This window comes from Mustela lutreola, chromosome 7 (genome assembly GCF_030435805.1).
Source record: "Mustela lutreola isolate mMusLut2 chromosome 7, mMusLut2.pri, whole genome shotgun sequence".
In the NCBI taxonomy this organism is placed as follows: Eukaryota; Metazoa; Chordata; class Mammalia; order Carnivora; family Mustelidae; genus Mustela; species Mustela lutreola.
Genome location: NC_081296.1, coordinates 39,284,959 through 39,304,795, shown reverse-complemented (window position 1 = coordinate 39,304,795; position 19,837 = coordinate 39,284,959). Strand labels below are relative to the sequence as shown.

Sequence of the window (19,837 nt, the reverse complement as noted above, 5' to 3'; positions counted from 1 at the left end):
CAGTTTCATCAATGTGATAATGGAAAATAATGTAGAATGTAATAATGAAAAATGAGGATGATAATACCACCAACCTCTTAAAATTGTTGTGAGGATTAAATGAGTTAATTTACAGGTCTGTAGTATAGCAAGACTTAAAATGATAGCACTGATAAGCATTGACTTAGGGATTAAAGAATCCAATTTAGTCATACATCTACCTAGCTAGTGGCCCAAAAATACTGTCTGAAATATGTGGATACAGGGAGCTAATAACTTTTTACTAGTCCACCCTGCATAGTTATATTTATGTCTTCAAACCAATCTTATACTCAGGGAATGAGGAATGGCAGGCTGGATAAAGGTAATGTATCACTATACATGCTCCCAGTCACCATTTTTTTTTCATGGTTCTTTCTAGTTTATTGTTTGGTAGAAAGACAGGCTCTTGAATTTTATATAAACATTTCACAAAGTGCTTCTTCTAAGTTACAAAAAGTCAAAGCCAATTTTTTTTGAGATGGTGCCCTAAATCTGACATTCAAGTCATCATAATAGAAACAGGGCTATTGTACCTAACATTCTGGAAGGCCCAGTCACCATTTTATACAGGATTTTACTGCCCAGTTTCTTAGGATTATCTAAGGGACATTTGTGGTTCAAGACTGGGAATCCTAAAAGGAGCTAAAAGTTTTTTTCTCTATTTGGAGGTAGGGTCTGTCAAAGAATAATAATCATCTCCATGAGTATATCCAACCATGATTCTCCTAGTCAGATGTAAACAAACAAACCACCCACCAGCTTCTTAATGCATGAAATTCATGGCTTTAAATACAACTTTTGGTTCATTTGTTTTGCTCAAAATTCTACTCATGAAAATGATTCACCATTATCCCTCTTATTTTTCAGCCAGAAATTATAAACTAATCATAAAAAGCAATCCACATTTCTGATCAATACTAACATGAGAATTCCATGGGCTCTCTCCAAGAGTTTGCTGCTAGCTGAATTAGCAAATATCCCATCTTTATCAAGCAAAGAGGTGCTACTCGATAGTCTGCTCTGACGAATCCCAGTTCTGCCATTCCATGCAATATCAAATGTATCTCTGTAAAAATCAAATAAGTACAATTTGCTTTAGTTAACTGAGACATATCTAACATTCTCCAAATTGCTTAAATAAGTAAAACCTGAAACTTTAAACAACTAAAGACAAAATTTAGGAAAAAGCTAAACCAGCATAAAATTATATTACAACAGAGATTACCAATCAATTTGAACTAACCTTTTCTATGGATTCTGGTACATTCTAATACAAATGTATATGTAGATGAGCATATAATACAGCTAATATCTTTGAATCTATTAAATTATTTACAATAAGTAAGTAATATAAGGTATTATACATAATGTGATGTTTTTTGTCTTTCTTAGATTTTAGAACTTCCAAAAACTACTGAAGGAATCTACAATCCTAATAGGTTGCTCCATTCTATAGAATATTTAATTTCTTTCTGGAAGGTCACACACTCACTCATTAGTATCTACCAAGGTTACTAAGCATCTTCTTTGGGCTAAGTACTATTCTAGCTGCTGGAGATAGAGGAGTGAACAAAACAGATAAAATTATCAGTGATTAAAATATGAAGAATTAATAGGGGGTTTCCAGGTAAAATAGCAAATTGGCCACATATGTGGATTCCTCCAGAAACCTCTGAACATTTAATAAAATAATTTTAAGGGAATAAATACCTAATAATTAAACAATATATAATAAGGGACAACAGTAACACAGTTTTGAAATATGGAAAGCAAATGAATACAGAAAACAATCTTTTTTTTTTTTTTTTTAAAGATTTTGTCAGAGAGAGAGCCCAAGTAGAGGAAGAAGCAGGCTTCCCACCAAGCAAGGAGCCCAATTTAGGACTCAATCCCAGCACCACGGGATCATGACCTGAGAGGAAGGCAGACCCTTCACCAACTGAGCCACCCAGAGGTTCCTATAGAAAGCAATCTTAAACTGGCTGTGGAAGAAGACTGAGAAGCACCCATATTTACAAAACTCCCAGACTCCAGGGCTGCTGGCACCAACTACCTGTGGAAGTGGTAGAAATGTGAGTTAAGAATAAGAGCACTTGTTGAAAGTCAGTTTAAAAGCAGTTAGAACCCCATGCAGCCTGATAACCATTCCTCCTTTATCTAAGCAAGAGGATGAAAGAGAAAGTCCCAAGGGCTAGACAGCACCAGGCACAACTGGGGATAATTATACTTTACAAAAGTCAAAGAAAATACTGAAGATAGGGACTCCTGGGTGGCTTAGTTGGTTAAGTGTCTGCCTTAAGAATCCCAGGGTCCTGGGATCGAGTCCCACATCAGGCTCCCTGCTCAGTGGGGAGTCTGCTTCTGCCTCTTTCTGCTGCTCCCCCGCTTGTGCTCTGTTTCTCTTTCTCTCTCTTTCTCTGACAAATAAATAAATAAAATCTTTAAAAAAAGAAAATACTGAAAATAGATTGCCAGTCCTATTACCCTACTGGCTCCAGAATGCTGGCAGCTGGGACTATATGCTCCAACAAGAAAATTAAAATAAACTTTTGTGTGGAATCTGACCAATCTAAGAGGAAGATCAAAGATATACTGGTATGTTCCAAACATTAGACATTAGACACCCAATTAATCAGATTCCAATTAGCTTTTTAGTGTTTCTGTATGAATATGAACAGTTGACCATGGTTCACTAGACATCAGAGGAAAGCCCCTATCATGAAACAGAGACAAAAACAATCATGACATAAACAACTTAAAGTATAAAAAGATTTTTTAAAGGTGTCAGTAAGGGGCGCCTGGGTGGGTTAAGGCCTCTGCCTTCGGCTCGGGTCATGATCCCAGGGTCCTGGGATGGAGCCCCGCATCCGGCTCTCCGCTCAGTGCGAAGCCTGCTTCCCTCTCTCTCTCTCTGCCTGCCTCTCTGCCTACTTGTGATCTCTGTCAAATAAATAAATAAAATCTTTAAAAAGTAAAAAGCTATCAGTAATATTCCTAGAGAAGAAAAAAATATTGCATCTATAAAGATACTATGAAAAATTTAAAAATTGAGAAAACAGAGAAATGAAAATCTCCAAAAAATTAAAAATGTAACACCAATGAAAATTCAAAATATATCCCCTCATTCAAAAATATTTATTGAGCACCAACTAGTACCAATTTTTTTCTAGCATCTTCAAATTACTTAAATTCAAATAGAAGAAAAAAAACAACAAACACATAAGAAATAATTGTATGTCGAATAATAGGTGCTAAGGAGCAATTTTAAACATAGAAAAAGAATGATGCCAGGATGCTAGACTTTAACAGGGAAGTCAGGAGAGGCACTATGAGTAACACTCCATTTAAACAGAGATGTGAAGGAGATAAAAAAGCAAATCAAGCAGTTATCTGGAAAAAGAGCACTCTATTCAGAGAGAAGAGCAAACACACAAAGACAGGAATCTTGTTGATGAATGAGATAGATTAAATAAATCAGTTGGGATGCCTGGGTGGCTCAATCAGTCAAGTGTCTGCTTTTCAGCTCAGGTCGTGATCCTGGAGTCCTGGGATGGAGTCCCACATCAGGCTCCCTACTCAGCAGGGAGTCTGCTTCTTGCTCTGCCTGCTGTTCTTTCTCTCTGACAAATAAATAATAAATCAGGAAGGCTAGAGTGGGATAAACAGAGGAAAAATGGTAGACCAAGTCAGAGACAGAGGAGGAAGTCATGTTACTTAGATACACCCTCTAGAAAATTATAGACTTTTTGGTCTTTTTTTTTTTTTTTAAGATTTTATTTATTTATTTGAGAGAGAGCAAGCATGAGCAGCTGGAAGTAGGGGGGAGAAAAGGAGAGGAGGAGCAGGCTCCCTACTGAGCAAGGTGCCAACACACCTGACACAGGGCTCCATCCCAGGACCCCCGGATCATGACCCAAGCCAAAGTCAGACGCCTAAACCACTGGGCAACCCAGGTACCCCAGAATTTTTGGCTTTTAATGGGAATGAGAAAGAATGACAAAGAACTTTCAGGAAAACACTAACATGATTCAGCATGTTTTAAAAGATTTTATTTATTTGACAGAGAGAGAGAGATCACAAGTAGGCAGAGAGGCAGGCAGAGGGGAAGGGGGAAGTAGGCCACCCGCTGAGCAGAGAGCCTGATGTGGTGCTACATCTCAGGACCCTGAGATCATGACCTGAGCTGAAGGCAGAGGCTTAATCCACTGAGCCACCCAGGTGCCCCTGATTCAGCTTTTTTATATTAAAATATATTTTATATTATACATATTTATGTATTCATGTTATTAAAATATTGATCTGGTTGCTATACTGAATACTGTTTGAGGGGCCAAGGACAAAAGTAGGGAGAGTATTTTAGGAGGCTATTACAGTAATCCATACCACAGCAATAGCGGTGGAAGGAATTTGCAACTGTGAGATTGGGGCACCTGGGTGGCTCAGTTGGTTAAGTGACTGCCTTTGGCTCAGGTCATGATCCCAGGGTCCAGGGATCAAGTCCCATATCAGGCTTTCTGCTCAGCGGCGAGTCTGCTTCCCCCTCTCATGCTATCTCCTTCATTCTCTCTCTCAAATACAAAAGTAAATAAAATCTTTACAAAAATAAAACAAAACAAAAACAGTGAGATTCTGGATATCATTTTACAGTACAGCCAATTTAACTTGCTGATGGACCAAATGGGGAATGTATGAGAAAGCAGAAATTAAGGATGACTTCAAAATTTTTCACTAATAACAGATTTAGAAATGAAGTAGGAGAGATTATTTCTTATAAATCAAAACAAAGCAAGATGAAAAGTCATAATAAAATAGATGATGTAGACTCAAGACCCAATAAAAGAGTTTCTAGACAGATCCTATAAAACTCTGGTACTTAAGTATAGAGAACAGATGTCACAAACAAAGGCTCAAGAATCAGAAAAAGGGCATCTTTAAAAAAAAAAAAGAACATTATGCTTAATGATAAAAAAAAAAAAAGAAACCTGCAAGATTTCCCACTAATATTAGGAATAAGATAAGGACGTGACCGCTGGCCACTCTTATTCAACACTACTGGAATTTCTTTTTTTTTTTTTTTAATTTTCTTTTATTTTTTCCAGTGTCCCCAAATTCATTGTTTATCACCATACCCAGTGCTCCATGCAATACGTGCCCTCCTTAATATCTACCACAAGGCTCACCCATCCTCCCACCCCTCATCCCTCCAAAACCCTCAGTTTGTTTCTCAGAGTCCACAGTCTCTCATGCTTCGTCTTCCCCTCCAATTTCCCCCAATTCACTTTTCCTTTCCTTCTCCTAATGTCCTTCATGTTATTCCTTATGCTCCACAAGTAAGTGAAACCATATGATAGTTGACTTTATCTGCTTGACTTTTTCACTCAGCATAATCTCCTCCGGTCCTGTCCATGTTGATACAAAAGTTGGGTATTCATCCTTTCTGATGGAGGCATAATACTCCATTGTATATATGGACCTTATCTTCTTTATCCATTCATTGGTTGAAGGGCATCTTGGCTCTTTCCACAATTTGGCGATTGTGGCCATTGCTGCAATGAACACTGGAGCACATATGGCCCTTCTTTTCACTACATCTATATCTTTAGGGTAAATAGCCAGTAACACTACTGAAATTTCGAATCAGGACAGTAAGTAAGAAATAAAAAAAAGATATCCAAATTGGAAAAAAAGTAGTAAATTTATATTTATTCACATATGACATGATCTTACACATATGGAATACTTGAAGGAATCCACTAAACAACTATCAAAACTAATAGATTAACCTAAGCAAGGTTTAAAAATTCAATTATATTTCTATATTTTGGGAATGAACAATAAATTATAAAAGCAAAAATCTCACAAAACAGCATGAAAATAATGTAATACTTAGGAGTAAATTTAACAAAAGAAGTGTAAGACTTGTACACTAAGATACTGTTAAAAAAAATCTCAAATAAGTGAAAAGATATTCTGATAGTACTTTTCAAATTCATCTAAAGATTCAACACAACCTCTAGTAAAAACCCTAGCTGCCTTTTTGCAGAAAATAACAAGATAATCCTTAAGTGCATACGGAAATGCAAAGAACCCAGAACAGCCAAAGCAATGTTGAAAAGAACAAAGTTAGAAGAATTATAGTTCCTGATTTGTACATCTATTAAAAAGTTACAGTACTTAAGACAATATGGTACTGGCATAACGATAGAATAAAGTTGAGAATCCAGAAACTTCTATTTAGGGTCAACTGAGTTCTGATAAAGGCATCAGGATTATTTAACAGGAAAAGGGAGTATCTTCTACAAATGGTGCTGCGGTGACTGGATATCCACATGCAAAAGAAGAAAGCTGGACCTCTCTCAACATATACAAAATCAACTCAAAATCAATCACAGATCTAAATTTAAAACTAAAGCTATAAAACTCTTAGAAGATGAAAACATAAGCAGTAAACCTTTGTGATTTGGCCTAATGATTTCTTAAATATAACAAAACTGTAACAAAAAGAAAAATAAGTAAGTTAGACTTCTTTAAAATTAAAAATTTTACACTTCAAGCAACACCATAAGAAAAGTGAAAGGACAGGGGCACCTGGGTGGCTCTGTGGGTTAAAGCCTTGCCTTGAGCTCGGGTCATGATCCCAGCGTCCAAGGATCGAGCCCCACATCAGGCTCTCTGCTCAGTAGAGAGCCTGCTTTCTCCTCCTCTCTCTCTCTCCTCTCTGCTTGCCTCTCTGCCTACTTGTGATCTCTATCTGTCAAATAAATAAATAAAATTTAAAAAAAAAAAGAAAGAAGAAAAGTGAAAGGACAATTCACAGACTAAAAGAAAATATTTTCAAGTCCTGTATCTGATAAGGGATCTAGATCTAGAATATATAAATAACTCTTACACCTCAATAATATACTAAGAAAGTAGATTACTCATAAATAAAAAGGAACCAACTATGGATACATTTAATAACCTAACAAATTAAGCACCATGTTCAGTGAAGAGAACTAATCTCAACGTTATGAAGGAGATTACGACACATCACCAGAAATTATGCTACTTTCACATAAGGGAACTAAGAAGAATCAAGGGATACGTGAAGAGTCAGTTCTCTCCCTAATCCCCGAACCCCCTAAGAACAGGAGATAAATTTCCCTTTGTGAAAGTGTTCCCCTCTCCCCCATTAGGAAGCAGAGAGCAACTTTTTAATCATCTGAGATAAGAGAGCAGGAACTGAGACGAGTTTACTTACATAAACCTTACTAAAAAAACCCCTCATCTTTCATCAGTTCCCCCACATATTCCCTAGTTACTTCCCCACATTTTACCATCCCTTAAAGCCCAAACCCTCTTTCCTTTATGAAAAGGGTATATAAGCCCCCAGATGTTAGACCACTTTGGAGTTTCACTTCTTTTCTCTGAATACTCATGCACACAAAATATTAATAAAATTTATATGCTTTTTCTCCTGTTAATGTCTTTTGTAAGTTTAATTCACAGGCCCCCAGCTGCTGAACATAAGAAAAGATTTTTCTCCCTAACAGTTTCATCCTACACTATATTTATATAACATTATCAAAATAATAAAACTAGAAAAATGACGAACACAGTAGTGGTTGCTACAGGACAGCACAGGGACACAGGTAAATATAAACAGGCATCATGAATGAACTTTTGTGATGATGAAAGAGTTCTGTATCTTGATTGTGGCATTAGTTACACAAATATACATGGGGATACGATTGCAAAAATCTATTAACACACCTGCAGATTTCTAAAAATGGTGAAAACTGTAGTCTACTTAAATTAATGTGCCAATGTAAATTTCCTGGTTTTGATAATGTACTATCATTACTATGTGAGATGTCACTTAGGGAAGCTAAGTGAAGAGAAGGTACACAAGACTCTATGAATTTTCTCCTTTGTACTACTTTTGAAACTTCGTGCTTCTGAAAAATGGAGAGAAACCATAAAATATTTTCCCATTAGTTCTTTTTAAACTATGCTTTTGGGATAGCCAAGACAGTATCTTTAAAATTTTATATTAACTTTACCTAACTACCTTCTCCACACTCCCCCACCCCCAGCAACCCCCAGTTTGTTTTGTGAAATTAAGCCTCTTATGGTTTGTTTCCCTCCTGATGCCACCTTGTTTCATTTCTTCCTTCCCTACCCCCCAAACCCCCTGCCCTGACTCTCAAATTCCTCATATCAGAGAGATCATATAATAATTGTCTTTTTCTGATTAACTTATTTCGCTTAGCATAATACCCTCTAGTTCCATCCACATTGTCGCAAATGGCAAGAGCTCATTTCTTTTGATGGCTGCATAGTATTCCATTGTATATATAGATATCTAATAATAGATATAGATATCTATATATATATATAGATATCTATATATACATATCACATCTTCTTTATCCATGCATCTGTTGATGGACATCTAGGTTCTTTCCATAGTTTTGCTATCGTGGACATTGCTGTTATAAACATTCGGGTGCACGTGCCCCTTCAGATCACTACATTTGTATCTTTTGGGTAAATACCCAGTAGTATGATTGCTGGGTTGTAGGGTAGCTCTATTTTCAACTTTTTGAGGAACCTCCATGCTGTTTTCCAGAGTGCTTGCACCAGCTTGCATTCCCACCAATAGTGTAGAAGAATTCCCCATTTCTCCGTATCCGCTCCAACATCTGTCATTTCCTGACTTGTTAATTTAAGCCATTCTGACTGGTGTGAGGTGGTGTCTCATTGTAGTTTTGATCTGTGCTTCCTTGATACTGAGTGATGTGGAGCACTTTTTCATGTGTCTGTTCGCCATCTGGATGTCTTCTTTGCAGAAATGTCTGTTCATGTCTTCTGCCCATTTCTTGATTGGATCATTTGTTCCTTGGGTGTTGAGTTTAAGCAGTTCTTTATAAATCTTGGATATCAGCTCTTTGTCTGTAGTGTCATTTGTGAATATCTTCTCTCTTTCTATCAGTTGTCTTTTGGTTTTGTTGACTGTTTCCTTTGCTGTGCAAAAGCTTTTTTTTTTTTTAATTTAGTTTTCAAATTTCTTTTTATTTTCAGCATAACAGTATTCATTATTTTTGCACCACACCCAGTGCTCCATGCAATCCGTGCCCTCTATAATACCCACCACTGGTACCCCAACCTCCCACCCCCCGCCTCTTCAAAATCCTCAGATTGTTTTTCAGAGTCCATAGTCTCTCATGGTTCGCCTCCCCTTCCAATTTCCCCCAACTCCCTTCTCCTCTCTAATTCCTCATGTCCTCCATGCTATTTGTTATGCTCCACAAATAAGTGAAACCATATGATAATTGACTCTCTCTGCTTGACTTATTTCACTCAGTATAATCTCTTCCAGTCCCGTCCATGTTGCTACAAAAGTTAGGTATTCATCCTTTCTGATGGAGGCATAATACTCCATAGTGTATATGGACCACATCTTCCTTATCCATTTGTCCGTTGAAGGGCATCTTGGTTCTTTCCACAATTTGGCGACCATGGCCATTGCTGCTATAAACATGGGGGTACAGATGGCCCTTCTTTTCATTACATCTGTATCTTTGGGGTAAATACCATGGAGTGCAATGGCAGGGTCATAGGGAAGTTCTATTTTTAATTTCTTGAGGAATCTCCACACTGTTCTCCAAAGAGACTGCAGCAACTTGCATTCCCACCAACAGTGGAAGAGGGTTCCCCTTTCTCCACATCCCCTCCAATACATGTTGTTTCCTGTCTTGCTAATTTTGGCCATTCTAACTGGTGTAAGGTGATATCTCAATGTGGTTTTAATTTGAATCTCCCTGAGGGCCAGTGATGATGAACATTTTTTTCATGTGTCTGATAGCCATTTGTATGTCTTGATTGGAGAATTGTCTGTTCATATCTTCTGCCCACTTTTTGATATGATTGTCTGTTTTGTGTGTGTTGAGTTTGAGAAGTTCTTTATAGATCCTGGATATCACCCTTTTGTCTGTACTGTCATTTGCAAATATCTTCTCCCATTCCGTGGGTTGCCTCTTTGTTTTCTTGACTGTTTCCTTTGCTGTGCAGAAGCTTTTGATTTTGATGAAGTCCCAAAAGTTTATTTTGGCTTTTGTTTCCTTTGCCTTTGGAGACATATCTTGAAAGAAGTTGCTGTGGCTGCTATCGAAGAGATTACTGCCTAAGTTCTCCTCTAGGATTCTGATGGATTCCTGTCTCACGTTGAGGCCTTTTATCCATTTTGAGTTTATCTTTGTGTACGGTGTAAGAGAATGGTTTGATCTTGATGAAATCCCAATAGTTCATTTTTGTCCTTGCTTCCCTTGCCTTTGGCGATGTTTCTAGCTGCGGTTGAGGTCAAAGAGGTTGTGTCACAGCCCCTTTGTAAAATAGTTTGGCAATTTCTCAAAATGTTAAACAAAACACAGAGATTTAGCCCAGAAATTTCATCCCTAAGTATTACTCAAAAGAATGGAAAACATATATCCATACAAACACTTGTACATGAATGTTCAGTGCAGCATTATTCTTAATAGCCAAAAGGAGGAACCTGAGTGTTTAAATAACCACACAATGGAATGTTCTTCTCCTATTAAAATGGAATGAAATACTTGTACATGCTACAATGTGGATTATACTTGAAAATATCATGCTTAATGAAAAAAGTATCACACAAAAGGCCACATATTTTAAGATACTATTTATGCTAAATTTCCAGAACAGGCATATCTGTAGAGACCAAAAGTATATTAGTATTTCCCTAAAATTGGCAAGAATATGAGGAATGGAGAGAAACTACTTAGTAGGAAGTTTCTTTCTGCAGTGATTAAAATGTTCTAACTTAGATTTGGGAATGATTATCCAACTCTTGAATACACCAAACACCACTCAACTATATATTTTAACTGACTGAAACTTTGTGGTATGTGAATTACATCTCAATAAAGCAATTTAAAACAAGGACTCAGAAATCAGCAAGTCAGAACTAAAATGCAATGTAGCAATTCTTCAAAATTCTGAAGAAAAATTATTTCTGACCAAGAGTTCTATATACAGGCAAATTACCAATCGAGTGTGAGGTTAGAATAAAAGCATGTTTAGTCATGAAGGAACCAAAATATTTTCCTCTCAGCTATCTGTTTAAAATCAGAAGAAATTCAGCCAAATGACAAATACAGCTTGGGGCTGAAATGGTGATAAATATTAGAAAATTTTAGAGGAAAATCTGGCTAAAGGATTTGGGGTTAGGGATGAATTTTTAAAACAAGCTGTAATATGGACAAATCAGAGACAAAAAAATATATTTAACTACATTAAATTTAAGAATTTTTGTTCTCCACAATGCACCATTAAATAAAGTGAAAGATAAGCTACAAACTGGGAGAATACATTTGAAACATACAACTGAAATGGGACCAGTACACAAAACTTATAAAGAATATTTTTTAAAGAAAAGATGTGGGCAAACAAACAGCATTTCAAAATACAGAAATGGCCATAAAATATCTAAAAATTTTTCAACATCATTAATAAGCATGGAAAAGCAAATTATAAGATACCATTTCATAACCATCAGATTATCAAAAGTTAAGAAGTCTGACAATCAGTTGTGCTGGCAAGGAATAAAGCAAAGGGAACTTTCAGCTGTCACTATTAGTGTACATTAGTACAACTACCTTGGAAAACAACTAGGGATTATCTTATGAAACTAACATGAACATATCCTACTGAACTAACAGTCCTACTACTAAGTACATATCCCAGAGATGTAATAATAGGTGAACTAGAAGATTGATAGGAGCATGTTTATTTTTTTTTTCTTTTTTTCTTTTAAGATTTTATTTATTTATTTGACAGAGAGAGATTACATGTAGGCAGAGAGGCTGGCAGAGAGAAAGAGGAGGAAGCAGGCTCCCTGCTGAGCAGAGAGCCCAATATGGGACTCGATCCCAGGACTCTGGGATCATGACCTGAGCTGAAGGCAGTGGCTTAACCCACTGAGCCACCCAGGCACCCGATAGGAGCATGTTTAAAGAAGCACTTCTTTAATTACTTAAAGAAGTAATTGTGAAAGAACCACCCACATATCCATTGAGGGACAAATCTATTATGGTACATTAATGCTATGTAATTATTTTATTGTGATTAACAAACACATAATGGGGCTCCTGGGTGGTTCAGTTGGATAAGTGTCTGACTCCGGGTCCTGGGATCAAGCCCTAGGTCTGCTCCATGCTTCATGGGGAGTCTGCTTGTCCCTCTTGCTCTTCCCTTCCCCCAGCTAGTATTCCCTGTCTCTCCAAAAAAAAATAAATAAAATCTTTAAAAAAAAATACATAACCTAAAACTTACCATTTTTCTTTTTATTGAGAAATAATTGACACATAACATTTTATTAGTTTCAGGTATACAAAAGAACATCTATTTATATATACTGCAAAATGTCACCAGAATAAGTGTAGTTACTATCTCTCACCAAACACAGTTACAAATTTTTGTTCTGTGATGTTTTGTTCTGTTCTGTGATGTTCTTTTAAGATCTACTCCCTTAGCAACTTTCAAATATATAATATCGTATTAGTAACAATGGTAACTATACTACACATTACTTCCCCAGGACTCATTTATCTCAGAACTGGGAATTTGTATCTTTTAACCACCTTCACCCATTTTGCCCATACCCTACCCTAGTTTTGGGCACCACCAATCCGTTCTCTGTCCACTTTATTATTTTTAATATACACCAAGTATACTGGCATTGAGTACATTCACTGCTCTGCAACCATTACCACTATCCATCTCCAGTGTTAGCCAAACTGAAACTTTGTATTCATTAAACAGTAACTCCCCATTCCTCCATTGCACATAATATTATACAGCAACTAAAAAGAATAATCAACATGCCACAAGATGGATGACTCTTAGATGAATATTGTTGAAGGGGAAAAAAAGTCATAGAAGACAGCAGACTATATACTGATATTTCTATAAAACTCAAGAACTGGAAAAGCCAAACTGCTTACATTTACTGTAAAAACTTTTTTTTAAGTGCACAGTAATGATAAACATAAAATTCTGGGTAGCAGTTACCTAAGGGTAGAGGGGAGGGAGAAATCAGAAAGTAATATCAAATCAAAAAGGTGGTTGCAATAATAGTAAAATCTTCTGGTGCTGAACTTCGATAGTAGGTTTATTTTGTTGGTATGCTTCCTAATGTTCATGTGTCTTTTGCATATTCTCATATCAGATGCTATATTAATGCATAAAGATTGAATAGGAGCTTCCTGCTAAATATGTTTATCAAACTTATTATGTGCTATTTCAAATCCCCTCAGTCTTACCTCTTACTATAGCTAATGCTGCTGCAAACAGTTGACTAGTTACACACATTTAGTCCAGTTTCAGTGATACTACTTATAAAAGCATCAAGGAACAAAAACAAACTAGGCTTGATTTTCTTCATATTTTTTAGCCCACAAAAGTATTAATGAAAATTCCAATTATTTCTTCTGTAATTCCTTGGAAACATAAACCAAACATACTTACTGTTGGTTTTTTTCATTTAGAGTATTCATGCCCTGGAGATCAGAAAGAGGTGTTCTGGGATTTTTCCGGGTTATACCTAACAAATAAAAAGCAGACATTTTCAAATCAATGTTAAAAGAAACTAAACATGAAACAATTTTTCTAAGGACAAATAAAATTAGTGTACTTCAATGGTAAATATTTGCTAAACATGTCAGAAATGTCTAAATAACAATATAAACCAAGTCCCATGCCTGTTACTTACAAATCTGACTTAGCCAACAATGAACAAAATTACGGAATTAAATAATAAATCTTATTTCTTCTCTCATTTAAACATTTTCAGAAAATGAAAGGTAACTAGGCTGAAGATCTAGAAATGTATAAGCTCATTATTTTAATATTCAAAAAATTCCTAATGATTCCTTTGCCTCATTTTTCAGCAGTAAGTATACTGCTAACAAGAACTATAGATTTCAGAGGCCAATTAATCTTACATATAGACCCTGAGAATCAAAAACAACAAATTATTTCCTTATTAAGGATTACCAATATTTTTAAGTTATAATTTACTTTAAATCATATGATAAACATAAGGCCATGAATTTTCATAACATCACATACACACAGACATTTAATATAGGTAAGACACACTGGACCAGGAGTCAAAAAATCTATTCAAGATAACAATCCTATACGTAGAAAATCCTAAGAAACCCACAAAAAACTATTAGGACTAATAAAAGAATTCAGCACAAATATAAGACAGATCAATATTTAAAAATCAATTATATTTCTATACAATAGTAATAAACAATCATAAGATTAGAAACAATTCCATTACTAATGACATCAAAATAATACAAAAAGAATAAACTTTAGAAAGTATAAAGTGTCAACACTGAAAACTACAAAACTGAAAACACTGAAAACTACAAAATATCATTAAAAGAAACCTAAATAAATGGAATGCCATCCATACTCATGAATTGGAAAACTTAATTACTGTTATGTTGGTGATGCTCCCTAATGAATTCTGACAAAGGTGTCAAGACAGTCCAATGGGAAAGGAATAATCTTTTCAAAAATGGGTGCTGGGAAAACTAAATATCCTCATTTAAAAGAATGAAGTTGGACCCAAAAATCAAAATAAGTAATTTTTTAAAATAATTTTATTTATAAATAAATAAATAAATAAATAAAAATATTTATAAATAAATAAAATATATATAAAATATATAAATAAAAATTTATTTATAAATTTTATTTTATTTAAATAAGCTGAAAGTATAAAACCCTTCAAAGAAAATATAGGTGTAAATCTTACTGACATTGAATTAGGCAGTAAAATTACTTAGGTATGTCACCAAAAGCATAAGCAACCAAAGAAAAAAATGGATGAACTAGACATCTCAAAATTTAAAACTACTGTGCTTCAAAGGATGACAGATCAAGAAAGCAAAAAGATAAATAAATAAATATATATATCACAAAACGATAGAAAATGTTTGTAAATCAAATATCTGATAAGGAACTTGAAGCCAGAAAATAAAAAGAACTCTTACAAGTGAATAATAAAAAGACAACCTGATTTTAAAATGAACATAAGATATGAACAGGTATTTTTCCAAAGAAGACTCGGCAAAGGGCAAATAAGTTCATGAAATGATGCTCAACATCACTAGTCATCAGAGAAATGAAAATCAAAGCTACAATGAGATACCAGGATGACTGTAATCAAAAAGACAGATAACAACTGTCGCCAAGGACATGAAAAATTGGAACCTTTTGTACACTGCTGAAATGTGAAATGATACAGTCACTTTGGAAAGCACTCTAGCAGTTCGTCAAAGAAGTAAACCTAACATTACCATATGACCCCCAGCAATTCTACTCCCAGGATAATGTCCAGTAAACTGTTACTAAACTGTTACTAAAATATATCTTGTGATCAACAAATTCAGTTACAACTTTGAATAACTTTCTTGTTTTTTTTTTTTTTAAGATTTTATTTGTTTTGACAGACAGAGATCACAAGTAGGCAGAGAGGCAGGCAGAGAGAAAGGGGGAAGCAGGCTCTCCACTGAGCAGAGAGCCTGATGCGGGGCTCGATCCCAGGACCTTGAGATCATAACCTGAGCCGAAGGTGGAGAGAGGCTTATTAATCCACTGAGCCACCCAGGTGCCCCAACTTTATTTTCTTATATACTAAATTCATTGTTGTTGTTTTATTTAATCAGTTCCTTAGTTATGGGCACCAATTATCCCTATGACAAATTATCATTATCTATCCTCCGTTATCTATTCTTTTCTTCCATGTACTGAAACGTAATCATCCCAGGCCTTTCTTCAGTATTACTTAGTTCAATTTTCAGCTATTTTCCACTATTTTTTGAGCTCATACAGATGTAGCTTTATGCCTCTTATGCCTCTGAATGCTTCAGTAGTTCAATATCTCTTTTCAATATCCTTCTGGTACTTTATAGTCTTAAATTTGTGCTACTGCTCTATTCAATGCACATTCTTAAATTCTTCTATACTATAAAGTACTCAGGAAATTTTCTTCTCTTTCTTGGAGTATCTTCCCTGCAAACATAATAGGGTGCTTCTTTGAGGGTAATTCTTTTATGAATATTATTTGACTTTCTTATTTCCCTCTGTGTGATGATTTTCAAGATCAATTATTAAATACTTTAAACATTAAGAGGGCATTAGGAATAATATACTGAACATTTATTACTGATTATTCAGAAAATGAAGGCCTGTGCATCTCTCCTGATCCCATTCCAACAGCTTCAGATCCTATCATCCCCCACTTTAGGATTTGCATAAAAAAATGACTGTTTTTAAAATAGTTATCATAATGTTCAGTGACTTAAAGTAGAAGATGGCATAAGACCATCTTCTTATGGTCTTATGCCATCTTCTACTACACAGACAGCAAAACTCAAGGGAAAACTAGGAACTGTAAAAAGGAACCAAATGAATATTCCGGTACTAAAAACAAAAAATTCATTCTATGGGTTTAAAAGAAGACTTTAAACAGCACAATGAACTTGAAATCAATAAATAAAAATTATCTAATGTGAAGAATGAAGAACAAAAATAAAAGAAAAATGAACACTGGATGAGGAATCTCTGAGACAATATCAAATATTCTAAAAACATGTAACTGACATTCAGAAAGAAAAGTAATTGCAGCAGAAAAAAATTTTCAAACAATGTTAGCCAAAACATTCCTAGATCTGATGAAAAACAATTGAAGCACAGGTCCAAGAGGCACAGCAAGTCCCCAAGAGACTAAATATAAATCATATCTAGGAAATAATTACTAAAAACCAAAAAATAAAGAGAAAATGCCCAGCAGCCAGAGGAATGAAAACATATGTACACAAAATGACTTGAACAAGAACGTGTATAGCAGGGCTCCTTCCAAGAGCTCAAAACAGCATATAACCCCTATATCCATCAAGAAACAAATGATAAACACAAAATTGTATATATAATTATTTATATATAATAACCCAGCAACAAATTGTATATGAAACACAATGAATGTGTTTATCATTTTATTGCATAAGAGAATCAGAACACAAAAGAATACATACTGTATGATTCCATTTCTGTAAAATTTTTAGAAAAGGCAAAACTAATTTATAATAACAGAAATCTTAAGAGTTGCCTAAAGGAGGTGGGAAAATGTACCAGAGGAGCAGAAATAAATTTTCTGATATAACTTTATTCAACATTTTATTTTGAATCTGTGTTCATGGGATTTAGGTTTTTCTCTTACAAACAACTTACAATTGAGCTTTCTTTTTCTTAATTGGATAACCTGATTTTTAATTGTTTAGGTTGGTTCATTTTAATTTATTGATATTACAGTTGTTTGGTTTTTTCTGACTTTTTCTTTTATGCCTTGAATCTCTCTTTTATTTATTCAACAGACGGAGATCACAAGTAGGCAGAGAGGCAGGCAGAGAGAGGGAGAAGCAGGCTCCCCGCTGAACAGAGAGCCCGATGTAGGGCTCGATCCCAGGACCCTGAGATCATGACTGGAGCCAAAGGCAGAGGCTTAACCCTCTGAGCCACCCAGGCGCCCCATAAGTAAATAAAATCTTAGGAAAAAAAAAAAAAATGAACCACATGTTTTAATCTTTAGGCTATTTTTTTTTTTTTTAAAGATCTTATTTGAGAGAGAGAGGGAGAGAGAGAGCATGAGAGGGGAGAAGCAGACTCCCCATGGAGCTGAGAGCCTGATGTGGGACACCATCCTGGGGCTCTGGGATCATGACCTCAGCCAAAGGCAGTGGCTTAACCAACTTAGCCACCCAGGCACCCACTTTAAGCTATTTTTAACTGAACTGCTTATCTTATTAACTACAGGAGTTCTTAAAATATTGTTTTCAAGTTCATTATCAGTTATCAGTATCATGTAAGTTTTGTTTCCTAGGGTGTGGTATGCTTTTAGTTTTCTTAGCAAGATGTTTTTTTAAAGTAGAAATTTTCAATTTTGGTTAACTCCACTTATTCTTTTGTTTTTAAACAGTTCGTGCTCTTATGTCCCATCTAAGAAATCTTTGCCTGTCCCAAGATTACAAAGATTTTCTCTCAGGTTTTCTTCTACAAATTAAGTAATTTTACCTTTTTTTTTTTTTTAAGTTTTACTTTTTAGGAAGAGCTATTTGATCCCCTTCGAGTTCAATCTTAAAGATAAAATAAGGTGTTCCAATGCCATTTGTTTAAAAGACTATACTCAACCCCAATAGATTATCTCAGCACCTTTGTGGAAAATCAATTGACCAATAAGTACAGATCTTTTCCTGGATTTTTATTTGATTCTACTGATCTCTTGATCTTTAAGAACAATGTCATGATTATTTTAGTCTTGAAATCGTTCTCTAACTTTGTTGTTCTTTTTAGAAATTGTTTTGTTATCCTAGTCTATATTTCTATGTAAATCTTAGTTATTAGCTTGTGAATTTCTACCAAAAAATCTCTTCATTTATTTAGGTATTCTTCAATTCCTCTTAGTTGTATACAGGTCTAACACATATTTCATTAAAGTTATCCGACATATACTTAACTGACCTAGCCACCTCACGTACGTGAGGCATGTAGGTGGCTAGGTCAGTTAAGTATATGTCTTCTGATTTCGGCTCAGGTCATGATCTCAGGGTTGTGAGATGGAGCCTCCCATCAGACTCTGTGCTGGGCATGGAGCCTGCTAAAGATTCTCTCTCTCTCCCTTTGCCCCCTGCCAAAATTAATAAATAAAATACAATAAAATAAAAATTATCCCTAAGTATTTCCTGTTATGATATATTATATTATTACTCATCACATATTAAAGCACTTCAAAACCTAGCACTTAAATATGACAGTTCTCATAATCACAGAGTTTCTACAGAAACAGGTTTCAACTGCTTAGCTGGGTGGTTGAGATAGGGTCTATCATAAGGTTATAGTCAACCTGTTGGCCAAACCTGTGGTCATCTCAAGACTAGAATGGAACTGAAGGATTTGCTTTCGAGGTCACTCACATAGTTAGTGGCAAGAATCAGTTCCTAACTGCTGACTACAGGCTTCAGAGGAATTCTCAGCAGGGCACTCAAATGGCAGCTTACTTTTCCCAGAAACAGTGATCCGAGAGAGAGCTAGCAAGTGAGAAATTATCTAAGATGGGAACTGCAGACTTTCATAACTTAATTTTGGAATTGACAAACTATCACTTTTGCCATGTCCTATACATCACATAGACCAAGACTGGTAAAATGCAGAAGACTACACAAGGTTGAGAATACCAGAATATGAGGATAACTGGAGAGTATCTAGGAAGCTGATTGCCAAAGATGTATAAATGAAATTCACAAATTTCATTTTCCACATGTTCACGGCTAAAATAACTTAATTTTGTAAATTTACCTGGCATCCTGGGAGATTACTTTCTAGATCAAATAAATAGCATATTTTAAACTCCTTAGCACTTTCTATACAGTTGATCACAATGCCTACATCTTCCTTTTCAATCTATACACCTTGTATTTCTTTTTGCTGCCTTATAGCACTGTCTGACTTTTATTTTTATTTTTTTTAAAGATTTTTTTTTTTTTAATTTGACAGACAGAGATGACAAGTAGGCAGCAGAGAGGGGGAGGCAGACTCCCTGCTGAGCAGAGAGCCTGATGCGGGGCTTGATCCCAGAACCCTGGGATCACGACCTGAACCAAAGGCAGAGGCTTTAACCCACTAAGCCACCCAGGCGCCCCTGTGTCTGACTTTTAGTATAGTGTTAAATCTGAGCGGC

General features: G+C 35.4%; 1 protein-coding gene across 10 annotated transcripts in view; it reads right to left on the bottom strand.

Moving 5' to 3' along the window:
* Positions 1-19,837, bottom strand: part of MYO9A (myosin IXA) — a 297,273-nt gene that overhangs the window by 124,303 nt on the left and 153,133 nt on the right. For all 10 annotated transcript variants that reach the window (XM_059180512.1, XM_059180509.1, XM_059180516.1 and 7 more), the window contains 2 exons: positions 13,552-13,627; positions 944-1,087 (listed from right to left, as the gene is read on the bottom strand). In XM_059180512.1, the coding sequence (XP_059036495.1) occupies positions 944-1,087; positions 13,552-13,627 (220 nt within the window). The remainder of the gene's footprint in view (positions 1-943; positions 1,088-13,551; positions 13,628-19,837) is intronic.